The sequence below is a fragment of the Scyliorhinus torazame genome, chromosome 15, assembly GCF_047496885.1.
Source record: "Scyliorhinus torazame isolate Kashiwa2021f chromosome 15, sScyTor2.1, whole genome shotgun sequence".
Classification (NCBI taxonomy): Eukaryota; Metazoa; Chordata; class Chondrichthyes; order Carcharhiniformes; family Scyliorhinidae; genus Scyliorhinus; species Scyliorhinus torazame.
Window position 1 is genome coordinate 78,378,789 of NC_092721.1, and position 16,874 is coordinate 78,395,662.

The 16,874-nt window shown below is 45.5% G+C and overlaps 1 protein-coding gene across 1 annotated transcript in view; it reads right to left on the reverse strand.

The window, feature by feature from the left end:
• Positions 1-16,874, reverse strand: part of LOC140391630 (protein diaphanous homolog 3-like) — an 837,607-nt gene that overhangs the window by 120,782 nt on the left and 699,951 nt on the right. Inside the window, exons 26-27 of the mRNA XM_072476316.1 lie at positions 6,019-6,114; positions 5,473-5,532 (exon numbers count right to left, since the gene is read on the reverse strand). Of these exons, the coding sequence (XP_072332417.1) occupies positions 5,473-5,532; positions 6,019-6,114 (156 nt within the window). The remainder of the gene's footprint in view (positions 1-5,472; positions 5,533-6,018; positions 6,115-16,874) is intronic.

Consider the following 16,874-nt stretch of genomic DNA (forward strand, 5'->3'; position numbering starts at 1 on the left):
GTGGGATAGAGCTCTTTGTCCCCTATCCGGTACTTCCGTGTATACCCCAAATTCACTCCAACTATGCAATTCTTGCTGTTTAGCTTCTTTAATAACTTTTTCATCTAATTTATTTGAAGCCACCAAAATCTCACATGCATGTGGGCTTCTACTCCTGTTAGTATTCGTAGTCTTACTCATGTTCCGAGATCTTGACAAACTACGTCCCCTCTCCCGCCTGGTATCTCGTTCTGTACTCTACTGCTTGATCTTTCCCTTCTGCTGTGGGATGTCCTTTCAATAGTTATCGACCTTTTCCTGCGGACCTGTTCACTATCCGATGTACTATCTGAACTGGCACTGCATTTCTGTGCCCTCCATTTTTGAACTTCGTTTTCCCAATCCATTGTCTTGACTCCTTCCCCTGAATGCTGTACATTTAACCAATGTTTATACTTTCCAGTGGCCTTCCCTGCTCTACTAATAACAGTTGCATCCTTCCATTGACTAGACCCTTCAGGCAAGTATGTCACTTTTGTACCAACTTTTGGCAGTTGCCCTTTCGGAAAAATGGCCTGTTCTAATTCACCAGAAGTGTTGCGTTCCTCCACAGAAACCCTGTCTATATCAGTTAATTGGTCCTCATAGTTCTGTAACACATGCGTACCAGATGACTCTGGTTCCTCGTCATGTCTGTCTGCTCTGTCTAAATTTGAAAATTTGTAATCTGTACCCATTATCCTTGATGAATGGACCCGAACAGTTTGATTACCATGTTTGAGATTTCTACCAAACACTAATTGATAAGGACTATAGCCCCCAACCATCTGCAATGAATTCTTTGCATGTACTGCCCATGCTAAAGCTGAATTTAACCTGCAATTTGGTCGATTTGCCAAAATTTTCCGAAGCGCGTCATCGATGACAGCATGATTTCTTCCACAGACACCATTACGAAATGGGCTTTCTGCAGCCGTATTCATAACTCTGATATTCATGTTTTCACACATATCCCTAAACTCATCATTAGCAAATTCTCCCCCATTGTCTAAAGCCCCTTTAGATATATGTCAATTAATGGACACTTAACATAAATGAGACAACTAATTGCAATGTCTCTTAACATCAACCACTCCGGCATCGGGGCGCCCGGAAGTTGCGGAGTCCTCCCCACTTCCGGGGGCTAGGCCAGCGCTGTAGGGGTTGGTGGCGCGCCAACCGGCGCCGAAGGGCTGCCGTGAGTTGGTGCATACGCAGGACTGCTGGCTTGTTCTGGCGCATGCGCAGAACCGCCGGCGTGCTTCCTGCGCATGCGCAGGGGGTTTCTTCTCCGCGCCGGCCATGGCGGAGCCTTACAGAGGCCGGCGGTTCATTGGGTTGGAGAATCCCGCCCTATGATTTCACAGAAATTCACAAAAAGTCACACTTTAAGCTTAAAATCTGATTTTGAAGTTTCAATAACTTTCAAATTAATGATAGTGTGGCACAGAAGGTTAAATGGCCATTGTCAGGAGATTTGATAGAGGTGTTCAAAATCTTGAGGGATCTGGACAGAGTAGATAGGGAGATGGCATATTCCACAATGACAGAAGGGTCGAGACTAGGGGACACCAATTCAAGGTAACTGGCAAAGGAAATAGTGATACGAGGAAAAACATTTTTATGTACCAAATGGTAAGGATCTGCACTGTCTGAAAGTGTAATTGTGCAGATTCAAGTGTAGCTTTCAAAACAGAATTGTGCATTTACCTGAAGAGAAGGAAATTGTTGAGTTGTGGGGAAGAAGCAGTGGATTGGGGCTGGCTAAATGGCTCTTAAGAGAGGCTGGAGGGACACCATGGGCTAAATGTCCCCCTTATGTTCTGTAACTATTCTAGGATTCTATGCATCCCTGCAGGACAGGACGCACCCTATGTCCACTTTTCATATTGCCAGTAATCCAGTCATAGAGTCCTCTCAGCGCTGAAGGAGGATAGTTGGTCCATCGATTCTGCAACGACCCTCTGAAAGAGCACCCTACCTAGGTCCACGCCCCCACCCTATCCCTGTAACCCAGTAACCCCACCTAACTTTTTTTCTCACACAGTGAGGCAATTTAGCATGGCCAATCCACTTAACCTGCATATCTTTGGACTGTGGGAGGAAACCGGAGCACCTAGAGAAAACCCACACAGACACAGGGAGAATGTACAAACTCCATACAGATAGTTACCCACGTCCGGAATTGAACCCAGGTCCCTGGCGTTGTGAGGCAGAAGTGCTAACCACTGTGTCACTGTGCTGCCCAATGGGTGAGCTTCCGCCCGCTCAAAAGGGAAGTTCATATTCCACAAAGCCCACGCTGATATCTAATGCTGATCGTCATGTCCTTTGTGGCAGCATAACATCCCCTCCCCCCTTAAGTCCATTTCTCCCCCAGTACCTCAGTTGCCAGAAAGTCCTTTATGCTGCTTAACGATTGGTCTGAGGTCAGTTTGTGGTGTTATGGGCCAGGGTTTAGAAAACTCCAAAATTTATCATGGAGTTCACGTGACCTACAACTGTTTATTGAATTTGGTTACAATGAACACAAGGGCCTAACCTTCAGGTGTTATTCAACAGAGGTCTTGGGTGCTTTTAATCAAAAAACAAGCTTTATTCTGCGAATTTAGTTAACATTTTTATAAACACACACAGTAAGCATTTTTATCAACTACAAACATAAACACCGCACACAGCTACAGTAATCTATGTATAACACTAATGAATACCCCTTAACTGTTCCAATTTAATAACAAGATCCAAATAAAAACAGAACCCCCTTTTCAAAGGTGTGGCCCAGCACAAGGCCCTCTTATTGATATAAGACTTGGTATTGATACTCTTCCTTCCTTTCCAAACAGCAGATTTGAATTCCTTCCAGAAAGCAATTATCTCTTTAAGTTACCAAGCAGTCTGGAAACAGCTTTTAAAATGAAGATAGAGAAACCCTTCTGTTCAACCTGTGTTGTACAAAACCAGTTCAAACTCCAAGCAAAAGTAAAACTCAGAGCCACCGCCAGCTCCCAACACAAAACGAAAATAAAAACTCGAGCCACAGCCCAGCTCCACCCACACAATGACATCACTAAAGCCATGTGATAAGACAAAAACATCTCTTAAAGGGACACTCCCATGACAATGGTTGGGCTGGATCTGGTGGTGTGAACCAAATTAGAAACCTTTGTTTCTGGAGGGAGTGCAGAAGAGTTAATGACGCAGGTTCCTCTTCAGTCGAGGCACCATCTTCCCCTGCTTCCACTTCAGAGTCTCTGTCCCCATTATCCGGAAGGATGGGCACTGGGTCGGCCTGGAGCCGTTGCTCGGTACTGGCAGCAGCCACCTCCATGGCTGGTAATGAGGCTTGCTCGGGAGTGGACTCCCTGCTCCTTAGGTGTTCCAGGTGTTTTTTTACGACCTTCACTCTGTATGTCACTTTCTCTATTATGATCCCAGGGATGCAGCTGGGACCATCTCCTACGTTCCTAACGTAAACCTGATCGCCTGTTTTGAATATTTGTCGCGGTTCTTGCAGAGTTGTAATTTATTTTCTAGTTCTCTTGTTGGGACTCTACCTTCCCCGCGAGGGTTGGGCATAGTAGGTTTAGTCTCATACAAAGCTGCCACCCTATGAGCAGTTCTGCTGGGGCCATTCCTGTTGTTCTGTGAGGTGTGGTCCTACAGTCAAATAAAAATTGTGCCAATTTGGCCTCTACGATAGCTGTATTTGCTTCTTCATGCCAGTTTTAAAAGTCTGCATTCCCCTGTCCGCCACTCATTTGACGACAGGTGATAAGGTGCTGTTCTGGTGTGTCTGATGCCATTGGATAGCATGAAGTTTTGGGACTCTACTGGGGAAGGCAGTGTGATAATCGGAAACCTTGACTTCTTGTATTCCAGAAGTGTAGAAACTATGTTGTAATTCCTCGATCCTAGCAAGGGAGGTAATGGAGCTCATGCGGTGTATTTCCAACCATTTGGAGATTACATCTATCAGGATCAAAAACATGGAACCTATAAAAGGCTCGGCAAAGTCCACGTGCACTCACACCCATGTGCAGGCACTCCCATGGATGGAGGGAGACTGAGGGAATGAGCATTTTCCAATTAATTTGGGTTGATTAATCCAAAGTAACACAAACTATATTGCTAAAACCTAAACTATCATAGAAAATAGCTAACACTTCCGGCTGACAATTATAGAAAAAGCTGATCTAAATGAGCAGCAAAAGAGACAATGGGCGTGATCCAGATTTGCATATTTTGGTGTGCGGCTAAACTAATTTAAATATATTCGCGCCGGATCTAACCAGCCTCGCCTCGAAGATCCCGAGTGGACGCTGTATAGTAATGGTTTCCACAAATGTGGACCAGGCGTACCACACTTGGGGGGTCTCCCAGGTGATCGGGGGCCCCTGCCAGTCCGACAGTGTCACCCAGGCACACTGGCAGTGCCAAGTTGCCCAGGTAGCATATTGCCCATGCTGGGGAGCGGGTCTGGGGATGCCCTGCCCTTATGAGGTGGGTGAGGTGGGGGGGGGGGGGGGCCGACGACTCAAGGACACCCAATTAGTAGGTTGGAGGGTCTGGAGGCCACGGTGAAGGGTCCAGAGAGCGGGGCGACATTTTATCTCTTCCTGCACTGGCGAGCTGAGCCTAAGTGCAGTCTCAGCAGGGCGCTCCTCGCCGATGTCCAGAAATGTAGCAGAGGCCTGTTTAATAGCGGGATAATTCTCGGTGCTGCAAGTGCGGGGAAAGACTTGGCTAAACCTGCCCAAAACGGGATTCTGTTTCATTTCCGTTAAATTGTGCCCAATAGTCACAAATACCCATGCATAGCATGTCAAATTATAAAAATGAAAACTCTTACATGTACAGAAAGTTGGGACCAAATCTAGGTAATTGGAATATGAGATTAAACAGAAGATGTAATGATAAATGGGCTTTGTTGATCAGAAGATGAAGCCTACTTCACAAAAATATATTATCCGTGAGATCAGAAGAGGTTTGAAAACAGCATAATAATACACTGACATAGATTTTTACTCTCAATCTTAATTTAAAATCTTCAAGATTTTTCTTTAGCCGACTTGTAGACTAAAGTATTTACTAGACCTTACTGACATGATAAAAGAAATTACATTAAATCATATACAATTTGGGTGCGTTTTCTGGCCCTTCTCACCGGTGGGATCTTCCGATCTCACCGAAGGTGATCCCCCATGGCTGGCTCTCTGGCAGCCGGACGGGCAAGCCACGCAATACTGCGTCGACTTTGGCGGGACAGGCAGATCCCACTGGCAGCCAATGGCTGAAAAGTCCCATCCTTTATGTCTAAAGGTAGCTTTAAGTGAGTGCCTCCTGTGTGCAAAAAATTAAATGAGAGTATGTGGAAAATACAAAAGTCCGCAAATAATTCACATGAATGAGGCACAATTAAAGAAAGAAACATGCATATTAGAAAGTTAGTTTTACCCTGATTCCAAGTCTTCAAAACAGGCCACTGAGAATTTGGACTTGCACTTTGTCGATTATCTGTAAAAGCCAAAACATAAAATAACGAAACTGGACTAGCAGTTAATAGTAAAATAAGTCAAAATATCGAAAAACGTATACTTTTTAGGAAATCTCTCCAGTGGTTACAAATAGCAGGCACACAAATTAAACACTTGATTCATTGGGAGACTTTGTGAATTTTGATAGTTAATTGTATCAAGGCAACAGGGATGAGTTACATATGTTTCTGAACATGAAACCTGTCACAATGAGCATGCAAAGTTTACTTCACAGCATTGATTTGCAAATAAGTACTGACAACAGCCAAGTGGAATTAATATCTTTCTGACATGAGCCATCAGAAGAGTAAGATTAATGCTCCTGGCATTGACAGGCTCTGTGTCCCACATTACTATGACTCTCTATTTTAGTCTCTTTTCTAAAAAGTTTATTTTCTGGGGAACAGCATGAGCACTATCCGCCTTAACCCCCTTAGAAGCAACATTAAATAGGTACAGAATTCACCTTTAGGCCTTGGTGTCCGTTTTCTTCGGTCTCGGAATGCAGCACCTGACTGCAGGGCCTCCAGCAGGCTATCCATCACGCCTGTCTCATCACCCTCTGTGGAAAAGGATTGAGGGAATTTTATCAGCCTCGAGGGTTACCATAGCAATGTCAAAGAGAACAGGGAAAGATCACTATGTTATGACTAAAATCAGCAATTTCTGAACTAGACAAACCCTTAAGTTTGTCATAAATCAGCTTTCTTTTTTTATCAAGATTAGTCATGTTTTAGATTTGCTCATAGCCATTAAATAAAGACCAAAGTTGAATTGATTCACCTGTGGCTATTGCTTTCAGTGGGGAAGATCAACAGCTACCATTGAACAGATTTTGTCACACAATGAGATGCTGAACAACTCAAACTGCCTGCTAGATTTTGCAGGTTAAAGAGCTTCACTACTAATAGACAGCAGTGCTGATTGAACAATTGTCATGGAAAATGAAAAGACTTATTCCACGTATCAGAAATAAAGGTCAATGCAATCTACTATTTATGTCACATTCTTGTCATGTTCTCTCTCCACTCCACTAGTCTCATAGAGATGATGAGGCTGGCATTAATGCAATCAATCATTCTTTAACACATCTCAAAAGCTAATACTTCCTGTATTGGCAATTTGTTTTACAGAGAAGCTGGCTTTTATCAGAAAACAAAGGTTTTATCTAAACAAGTCAGCTGCAAAAGGTTGAGAACATTGTTGACCTTTATTTATTGTATGTAATTTTAAAAGGCCTTGGGAGATCATCTATCATTTAAAGCAAACAAATTATCTAAATATTCCTTGAATTCAATGTTATTTAATTTTACCTGAAAAACCTATACGTGGAAGCAAGAAAATCAAATGATTATGAATGCATTTCCTGTATGATGTAGCAAGTGGTCTGGTCAATAACCAACTGAATAAGAAATTATAATAGAAACTTAATATTGATGCGTTAGTTTTGTGCAAATATTTGAAGGTAACACAACACAATAAATCTTAAATATTTTATTTAAACTATGTTACCAAAAAGACTCTATCATGTCGAGTACAATGTACATCTGTATTAAAAGCATTACAAATATTGTGGCCTGAACCTTCACTATGTTCTATGTTTTTTCTATGACAGAGATGTTCTATCCAAAATGGCATCAGAGACCAAATCTGGAAGATTTGTTCCTGAATTTGGCACCTACTCTTTCCTTGGGGCGGGCGACGCAAACAGGGGCGGCTTGTAGTTTTCACATCCATGGTTCACATAGTGAAGTGCAACTGCTTTTAAACAGATCCAATTTTCATAACTGGGATGTCCAAAACATGACTTGTTGGCTTTGGACTGTGCAGAAGGTCATAAATACCTGAGTTCTTTGCAGAGGTGGGGTACCCTTTTGGAGAGATAAGATACTCTTTTTTTAAATATAGATTTAGAGTGCCCAATTCATTTTTTCCAATTAAGGGGCAATTTAGCGTGGCCAATCCATTTACCCTACACATCTTTGGGTTGTGGGGGTGAAACCCATGCAAACACGGGGAGAATGTGCAAACTCCACACGGACAGTGACCCAGAGCCAGGATCGAACGTGGGACCTCGACGCATGAGGCAGCAATGCTAACCACTGCGGCATTGTGCTTCCCCCAAGATAAGGTACTCTTAGGGATGGATCCAGGAGCATTTATGGGAGAGGTTAGATGCCTTTAGAGAAGATGCCACCCGCGCCAGCTAACTAAAGTCGGCGAGTGAACGGAGGCGAGGTGAGAGGGCGGCTGCGGACATTAGAGCATGGTTAGCAGGTTTCAATGGGCCTACGAGGCGAGCGAGGGGCAGGGGGGGGGGGGGGGAAGCGATTGGTGCTGGGAGATGTTTTTTCAAGAGGAAATGTAGCGGGGGTTTTTAGGAGGGGGGGAAGGGGTTCGATGTTAATAATGGATAGGGGTGGGTCAGGCTCATGGGGCAGGGCCCGGTAGAATGATGATGGTGGATAAGAAGGGTGGGGAAGGGTGAGAGACCCCCAGTTAGGATAGTCACGTGGAACGTGAGGAGGTTAGGAGGTCCGGTCAAGAGGTCAAGGGTGTTTGTGCATCTTAAAAGTTTGAAAGCCGATGTAGCAATGCTGCAGGAGACTCACTTGAGGGTGAAGGACCAGGTGAGACTTAAAAAGGGCTGGGTTAGTCAGGTGTTTCACTCTGGATTTGACGGAAGGGCTCGAGGGGTAGCGGTAATGGTCAGCAAAAGAGTACGCTTCCAGATGGAGAAAGTGGTTACAGATCAGGCGAGTAGATATGTGATTGTGACAGGGGCGCTGGAGGGGAGGTTAGTGGCGCTGTTAAATGTATATGGTCCCAATTGGGACGATGTGGGATTCGCAAAGAAGTTGTTTGGGGCCATCCCCGACTTAGACACACACAAAATGATATTAGGGGGTGGGGGACTGGAACTTGGTGCAGGAGCCAAGATTGGCCGGGTCACGGCCGTGCTCGCTGGTCCCATCAGGGGGGGCAAAAGAGTTGGCTGGGCTAATGGTGGAAATGGGAGGGGTGGACCCTTGGAGCTTTCTGCACCCGAGGGAACGGGAGTACTCGCGTTTCTCAGCAGTCCAGAAGGTATACTCGCGGATCGACTTTTTTGTGGTGGGGAAGGCTTTGCTGGCTGGGGTTAATGGGTCGGAATACTTGCCAATTGTAGTGTCAGATTATGCTCTGCATTGGGTGGATATGGTGCTGGAGAAGGGGGTAGCGCAGAGGCCGGGGTGGAAATTAGATGCGGGACTTTTGGGGGACTAAGGGTTCTGTGACAAGATTGAAAAGGTAATTGAGGAATATGTATGTTTCAACTGTACGGGTGAGGTGTCGAAGGCAGTTGTCTGGGAGGCTCTAAAGGCAGTGGTGAGGGGTGAGGTGATTTTGTTTCAGGCAAGGGTGGATAAAGAGAGGTTGGAGTGGCAGAGGGTAATAGATGAGATGTTGGAGGTAGATAGGAGTTATGCAGAAGATGGGGACCCAGCGAAGTTGGAAAAGAGGAAGGAACCACAGGCGAGCTTTGACCGACTATCTACCAGGAAGGCGGTGCGCCAACTGAGACGAGCAAGGGGTGCAGTTTATGAACATGGAGACAAGGGTATATTAGCAGGTCAGCTCCGGAGGGAGGCAGCGGTAAAGGAAATTGTTCAGGTGAGGGATAGGGCAGGGACGTTGGTGGTGGCTCCGGATCTGATTAACAACGTTTTTGAGGAATTTTATGAGAGGTTGTACGGGTCAGAGCCACCTGGGGTAGACCATGAGATGCAGGAATTTCTAGATGGGTTGGAGTACCCAAGGTTAGGGGAGGGGGACAGGGCTACATTAGGAGCGATAGTGGAGCAGGAGATAAAGGATGCGATTGGGAGGATGCAGTCGGGGAAGGTGGCAGGGCCGGATGGGTTTCCGGTGGAATATTATAAAAAATTCAAGGATAAGCTGGCACCCCTGATGGTGGGAATGTTTGAAGAGGCGATAGGGAAGGGGGTGTTGCGACAAACATTGGAGCAGGCATTAATTTCCCTATTGCTAAAAAAAGATAAGGACCCGATAGGCCCATATCACTTTTGAATGTGGACGCAAAAGTATTGGCGAAGGTACTGGCGGGTAGGCTGGAGGAGTGCCTCCCAAAAGTGATAGGTGAAGATCAGACGGGGTTCGTGAGAGGGAGGCAGCTCTTTTCAAACGTTAGAAGGGTATTGAACGTCATTATGGCACCGGCGGAAGGGAAGGAAACAGAGGTGGTTGTGGCATTGGACGCTGAGAAGGCGTTTGACTGGGTAGAATGGGGGTACTTGATGGCAGTTCTGGAGCGGTTTGGGATTGGACCAAGATTTGTGAACTGGGTAAAGCTACTATATAAGGAGCCGAGGGAGAGTGTCTGCACAAACAACATCAGCTGGAGATACTTTTCTCTCCACCGTGGGACGAGGCAGTGATGTCCTATATCCCCCCTGCTGTTTGGACTCGCGATTGAGCCGTTGGCCATCGCATTAAGAGGTTTGGGGGTATGGAAAGGAATAGTGCGGGGGGGGAAATAGAGCATAGGGTGTCCTTAAATGCCGATGATTTGCTGATATACGTTTCGGAACGAGTGTGTCGATAGGGGGAATATTGGAGCTACTTCGAGTGTTTGGGTCTTTCTCAGGGTACAAACTAAATCTGGACAAGAGTGAGTATTTTGTAGTGTCTCAGCCGGGGGTGGGGGGGGGGGGGGGGGGGGGGTCTGCCATTCCGTAGGGTAGGGACTCACTTTAGGTACCTGGGGGTGCAGGTTGCCCAGGAGTGGGGGGAGGCTCCGCAGGTACAACACTTCTAGTTTGGTGGGGAGAGTGAAAGCTAATCTGGCAAGGTGGGATGGTCTCCCTCTGTCACTGGCGGGTCAGGTACAGACGGTTAAAATGAATGTGTTGCCGCAATTTTGGTTTATTTTTCAATTCCTGCTGATTTTCCTGCCAAAGGCTTTTTTCAGAGAGATTGAGGGCAGGATCACATTGTTCACATGGGGAGGGAAGGTGGCCAGAGTTAGAAAGGTGCTGTTACAGAGGGGAAGGCAGGCAGGGGGGTTGGGTCTTCCAAACCTAATGTATTACTACTGGGCGGCGAATGTGGAGAAGGTGCGGAGCTGGGTCAGAGGGGTTGATTCCCAGTGGGTCAGAATAGAGGAGAGTTTGTGCAGTGGGTCGGGATTGAAAGCACTAGCAACAATGCCGCTCCCGATGGCCCTGGAGAAATACTCAGGGAGTCCGGTAATAATAGATTCATTGAGAATTTGGAGACAGTTTCGCCAACACTTTGGGTTGGGGGCAGGGTCAAGGGAAATGCCGATTCAGGGGAACCACAGATTTGAGCCAGGAAAGTAGGATGGAAATTTTCGGAAATGGGAGGAGAAGGGGATTAAGACACTAAAAGATTTGTTTCTTAGGGGTCGGTTTGCAGGACTGAAGGAGCTGGAAGCGAAGTATGGGCTGGAGCAGGGGGAAATGTTTAGATACATGCAGGTTCGAGATTTTGCCAGAAAGGAGATACAGAGCTTCCCAGTGGAGCCGGCCTCCATATTGTTGGAGGAGATGCTGACGACAGGGGGACTGGAGGAGGGGGTAGTGTCGGCGGTTTACGGAGATATTTTGGAAGAGGAGAAGGCACCACTGGAAGGGATCAAAGCAAAGATGGAGGAAGAGTTGGGAGAGGATATGGAGGTTCTGGTGTGAGGTGCTCCGGAGAGTGAATGCATCCACCTCGTGTGCGAGGTTGGGGCTGATACAGCTGAAGGTGGTATACAGAGCACACCTCACAAGGGCGAGGATGAGCTGATTCTTTGAAGGAGTAGAAGATGTGTGTGAATGTTGCGGGGGGGGGGGGGCTAATCACGTACATATGTTTTGGTCCTGTCCACAGCTAGAGGATTACTGGAAGGAGGTTTTTAGGGTGATTTCTAAAGTGGTGCATGGGAGGCCATATTCGGGGTGTCGGACCAGCCAGGGTTGGAAACGGGTGCGGAGGATGATGTTGTAGCCTTCGCCTCGTTGATCGCCCAAAGCGGATCCTGATAGGTTGGAGAGCAACCTCTCCACCCTGTGCCCTGGCGTGGTGGGGGACCTGTTGGAATTCTTGACTCCTGAGAAAGTTAAGTTTGAACTGAGGGGAAGGATGGAGGGGTTCTATAATTCATGGGCGTTATTCGTTGTGCACTTTCAAGAACTGGATAACATTGAACATTAGTTGGGGTGGGTGGCTGGGAGAGTTGGGGGGAGGAGGGCTGGGTGTGTTAATGGTGACTATGGGTGATCCCTAATTCCTTTTTGCCATTTGTTTGTGTGAATATGCGGGCTAATGTTTGGGGTTTGGTGGGAGGATGGGATCGTTGTTATTGATATGGGGATTGACATATTTGTTAATAATTATTGTTTATTGTTGGTGAGTGTAAATTTGAGAGAAAATGTGCAAAAGGAGGAGAATAAAAAATATTCGAAAGAAAAAGAAAAGAGATGCCTTTCGGGGTTGCCAACTGAGTATGTGTTAAAAGTGGATAAACTTATTGGAACTGTCAGGCTGATTGTAATTGTCAAGCTGTCAAGGGAATTGTAAAACTGAGGAGGAGTTTAAATCTCCTGACCATTTTTTAAGTCTTTGCTGTGTCGAAGAAAATCAGTGCTTGCTATTTTATTCGCTAATGTCTGTTTCCATTAATCTGCAGGTCATCATTATAGGATTTGTGCTGCACGACTGATTTCACAACCTATTGTTATCGGAGTGGGGTGCCTCTCAGTTCAGTTTGAATGACAGCTTTAAATGCTTATAGTCTTTGAAGTGGGGCAATGGATATAAATGTATTTCTATAAGAGATTTAGTAGCTGACAGAAGGTAAATGTAGTGAAGGGGTTTTTAAAATAGTGACTTCATCAGTCGACAATTAAGAACTTTATTTTATTTCATCCTGGTATGGGTTGTGAGGTCTGCCCTCCAGTGGATACTGGATGAGATGGCATGGAGAATGTGGTGATAAAGGGTGGTGGGCAGTGGACATGTGTTGGCATGAAGAGTATGAAGGGCCAAGGAGGCCAGTTCATAGACTCTTATTATAGAATTTACAGTGCAGAAGGAGGCCATTCAGCCCATTGAGTCTGCACCGGCTCTTGGAAAGAGCACCCTACACAAGGTCAACACCTCCACCCTATCCCCATAACCCAGTAACCCCACCCACCACTAAGGGCAATTTTGGACACTAAGGGCAATTTATCATGGCCAATCCACCTAACCTGCACATCTTTGGACTGTGGGAGGAAATCGGAGCACCCGGAGGAAACCCACGCACACACGGCGAGGATGTGCAGACTCCGCACAGACAGTGACCCAAGCCGGAATCGAACCTGGGACCTTGGAGCTGTGAAGCAATTGTGCGGTCCACAATGCTACCGTGCTGCCCTTAGAGGAGCAAAAGCTGGTATAGAGGGAATGAGGGGCCATGGGGGAGTGAGACATGGGATATGGGTTAGCACGGAGTGTGAAGGGTCATAGGTGGTGGCGGTGGCATAAGTTGACATGAATGAGGCATAGGGAGTATGTGGGGCAGGCGTGGTGAGGACTGGAGGACGGTTTCTGGTTGTATTGTGTTTTTTTAACAGCTGCAACAAAGTGCGGGAGTACCAAGATGGGCCTTTTCCACAGCCTGCCTGCCTCTGCACCCAATAGCTCCTTGTGGCAAGCCTGCAAGAGTTTTCTGGGGAGGTGAGCGTGGCTTCAGCTATTACCTGCACCCCCACCCCTCGAACCTGGGATGAAAATCCGACTATCCGGGGCACTTTCTCCCAAGTTGAGTTTGCAGAGCCAGAAATTTTCCTTTCTGCAGTTTAGAATACATAAATAATGTTACGATAAGCTACAGAAGGCTGAGAATTAATGGGCTTCTCCAACTTGAAGATGGAATCAAGTTATAAAGAAACACGTATTGGCTCATTAATATCATGACCTAGGTAACAGCTACAGCAAAGGTTTTTTTTGTGGCTGTTTTCAACAAATGCCACTGAATCCCTGGGGCGAATTTCAGCCCGCGATCGCTGTCAGAGAGAATTGGGAAATCCAACACGCGTAAGAGACCTTCCTGTTTACTTCCCTTGTACCTATTTCTTTTATTTTGATATTTTAGTCCGTGGACCCATAATCGAGATGTGCCTTTATGCAGAAGAGTGCTTGCCAGGACACTGTATTCCCAGGCTTCGTGTTTGGAGAGGTGAGGCTAAACTCGGGCACCAGGTGAATCTTAGGTACTGGTTTTGCAGGAAGTCAGTTCGATTGGTTAACCGGTAACTGGTGGGTTGGCAGGGACGCTGTCAGTTATTTTTGGCAACCCCGAAAGGCATCTTACTTATCTTTTTTTCTTCAAATATTTTTCTGATCTTTCTGAGAGAACTAGGCAGAAGTTTTTTTAGACCTTCGAAGTGAAAGGAACTCTTTCTCTGTTTGCTGAAGTGAAAGAACTGCTCTATTGTTCTAAAACCAGTACACATCTGGCACATCTTTGTTGTGAACGTGAAATGATCCTGAATGCAGTGAAGGTAGACAACCTTGTCAGAGAAAACCATCTCAAGCCTAGAAAGTAGAAATACCAGTACAAAAGCCTAAACTTCAGAAAAACACTAATCGGAAATCACAGTGCATTAAGGATCTTTATCCTTTTATTTTATGAATATTTTATTTCACCTTTCCTCTCTCTGTTGTATGGCTGTGTGTATGTGTAGAGAGTGATTGTAGTTAGGAAATGGGGATTGGGAAAGGGGTATTAAGTAGTCAGTTACATTTTCTGCCCATTTAATTAGAGTATTGTACTCAATAAAAGGTTACTTTTTATAAAGTTACAACCTGGTAACTGTAGTTCATTGAGCTCAACCAAGGACAATCATCAGATATACTGCATACTCTTCTGCATAAAGGCACATCTCGATTATGGGTCCACGGACTAAAATAACGAAATAAAAGAAATCGGAACAAAGGAAGTAAACAGGAAGGTCTCTTACATGGATTTCATTGGGTATTTTAAATGAAATTTTATTCACCTGTTTTGCGACTCCGGGTCAAGTGGGGCTGGAATTGACCACGCACTGGCCCAGGGTGTTGTTACATAGTTTGGGGGCTCATCCGGGATCTATAGAACGGTAGACAGCGACGATGTAGAGCACAGTATATCTGATGATTGTCTGGATGGAGAATAAAAGTTCAGTTCTGATTGGGGTGCCCTCTGTGGACCCAGGTGCCGCAACCTCTCCCCAAGTGACACCGTTAACCACTACTTTTTTTATCATTGAAGAGGCTCAAGATCTGGAGTGAAAACTGCTCTGTGCAACTGGAGAGCAACGTACTCGTTTTTATTCTGAGCCTGACATACATGGGAGGCAAGCAGCATCTATGCAAATCTGTGAATTGTATGTGCAAGCAAATAGATTTAATCTATATTTCATTATTAGATTATAGAATTCATGGTATAATATTGAAAAGATTCAATGAAGGAGCAGCAATGTAATAATTTGAACCCGAGGGGTATAGACTAAATTGTAAAGAGTTGAGTGAGGGAAGCCCATCAATAGAGAACACTGGTTGCCCCACTGTTATTTAAGTTGGCTGTTCATAGGCTGCACATGGGTCTGCGCCCTTCTGAATCAAGAAGTCTCACCTCAGAGACCTGCCGGTCAATCAGAGGCCACTGGCTTTTCAGAACTATGGAGGCATGAGGCATGTGGCATTGGATCAGGATTTTGCTATGTGTAGGGGGCAGGGGCGGGGGGTTCTCGCCATGTGCCAAGGTGGCAGGCCACATCGAAGGCTGAGAGGAGCTGGGAGCTGAGAGGCCACAGTGAATGGCAACCTGGGTGGGGAATAACAGCTGGGGAGACCTCCAATGGGTCCAACTCGCCCATTTAGGAGAGACCCCACCCAGTTCACCATCAACATGCTCAGGAAATCTGATGGACACTTGGTGTGTGTGCCTCTCTAGCTGTTGGTTAAATCCAAGTGTCGGGGTGAGGCCCTTAAGTTGGCAGCAATTACTACTCAAGTGCCTCAATTGGCTCACTGGCAGGCGAGCCACCTGATCTACCCTTGCTGCAGGTATAATTACAGAGGATGCAGGGCTGAATAGGTAGTGGGCAGGCAAGTTGCCCACTGGATTTAATGAGCCTCCCCAAATTCAAACCCATTGGTGGATGGGCATTAAATCCATCACATAGAGATGCAATAAGCAAAATTAGGTTCCTCCTAAAAAAATGGTATTTTCACAGGCTGAGCGTGCTAACTTGGAAGAAAAATATTAAGAGTTGTGAAAAAAAACCAGTAAGAGGAACCCTGTGTTGAATATGGTCAACAATTGGGGTTGGTTTAGCACAGTGGGGCAAACAACTGGCTTGTAATGCAGAATAAGACCAGCAGCACGGTTCAATTCCCGTACCGGCCTCCCCGAACAGGCGCCGGAATGTGGCGATTAGGGGTTTTCCACAGAAACTTCATTGAAGCCGACTTGTGAACATAAGCAATTATAATTGAGCAGGCACAGCTTTCTGGTGTAGAGAATTTCAAAAATTCACCTCCCTTTGAATGGAGAATTTTCTCCTCATTTCAGTTCCAAATGGCTGACCCTTTATTCGGAGTCTGTGACCAACTAATTCTCGACTCCCCAACTAGGGAAACATCGTCCCAGCAGCTTCATTGTTGTGTCCCCGAACAATGTTATAGTTCAATCCATTCACCATTCATTCTTCTAAATTCTTGGGAATATAGGCCAAGACATATATATTGATGGGATATCAATCATTCCCCCTCCCCCACATTGTGTATCAATCACCTTGTCTCCAACCTATTATGTGGACAATGGGGCCACATTGAAATCATGTGACCAAAACTAGCAGGAGAGGGGTTTGGCACATTATTACCCCACAAGAAAATCTAGCAAGACAGTCGAGGGCTAGCACGGAAGTCATCATCCAATAAGAAGAAAGGCACCTTGCCTTGAACAGTCATTTCAGGCAATGAAAAGCAGGACTAATCTGTTTTCATCTGCAAGATTATATTTCTTCTCTACAGAAGCTCAACAACAATTTTGTATGAAAAACATGGAAACTTCCAACCTCAACTTGTTTTCAAAGTACCAACAAAAAGAATCCTTCAGGCCGGCAATGCTTTTCATCTTAAAGGATTGCTTAAGAATACAGAGTTTCTTGTTACTCTGTTAGTAATCTAACTAATAACCTAAGTGTTTGTTTCATTTCTAGAATTAATTTCTTTTATGTTAAAAGCAAATTACTACGGATGCTGGAATCTGAAAAAACAGAAAAT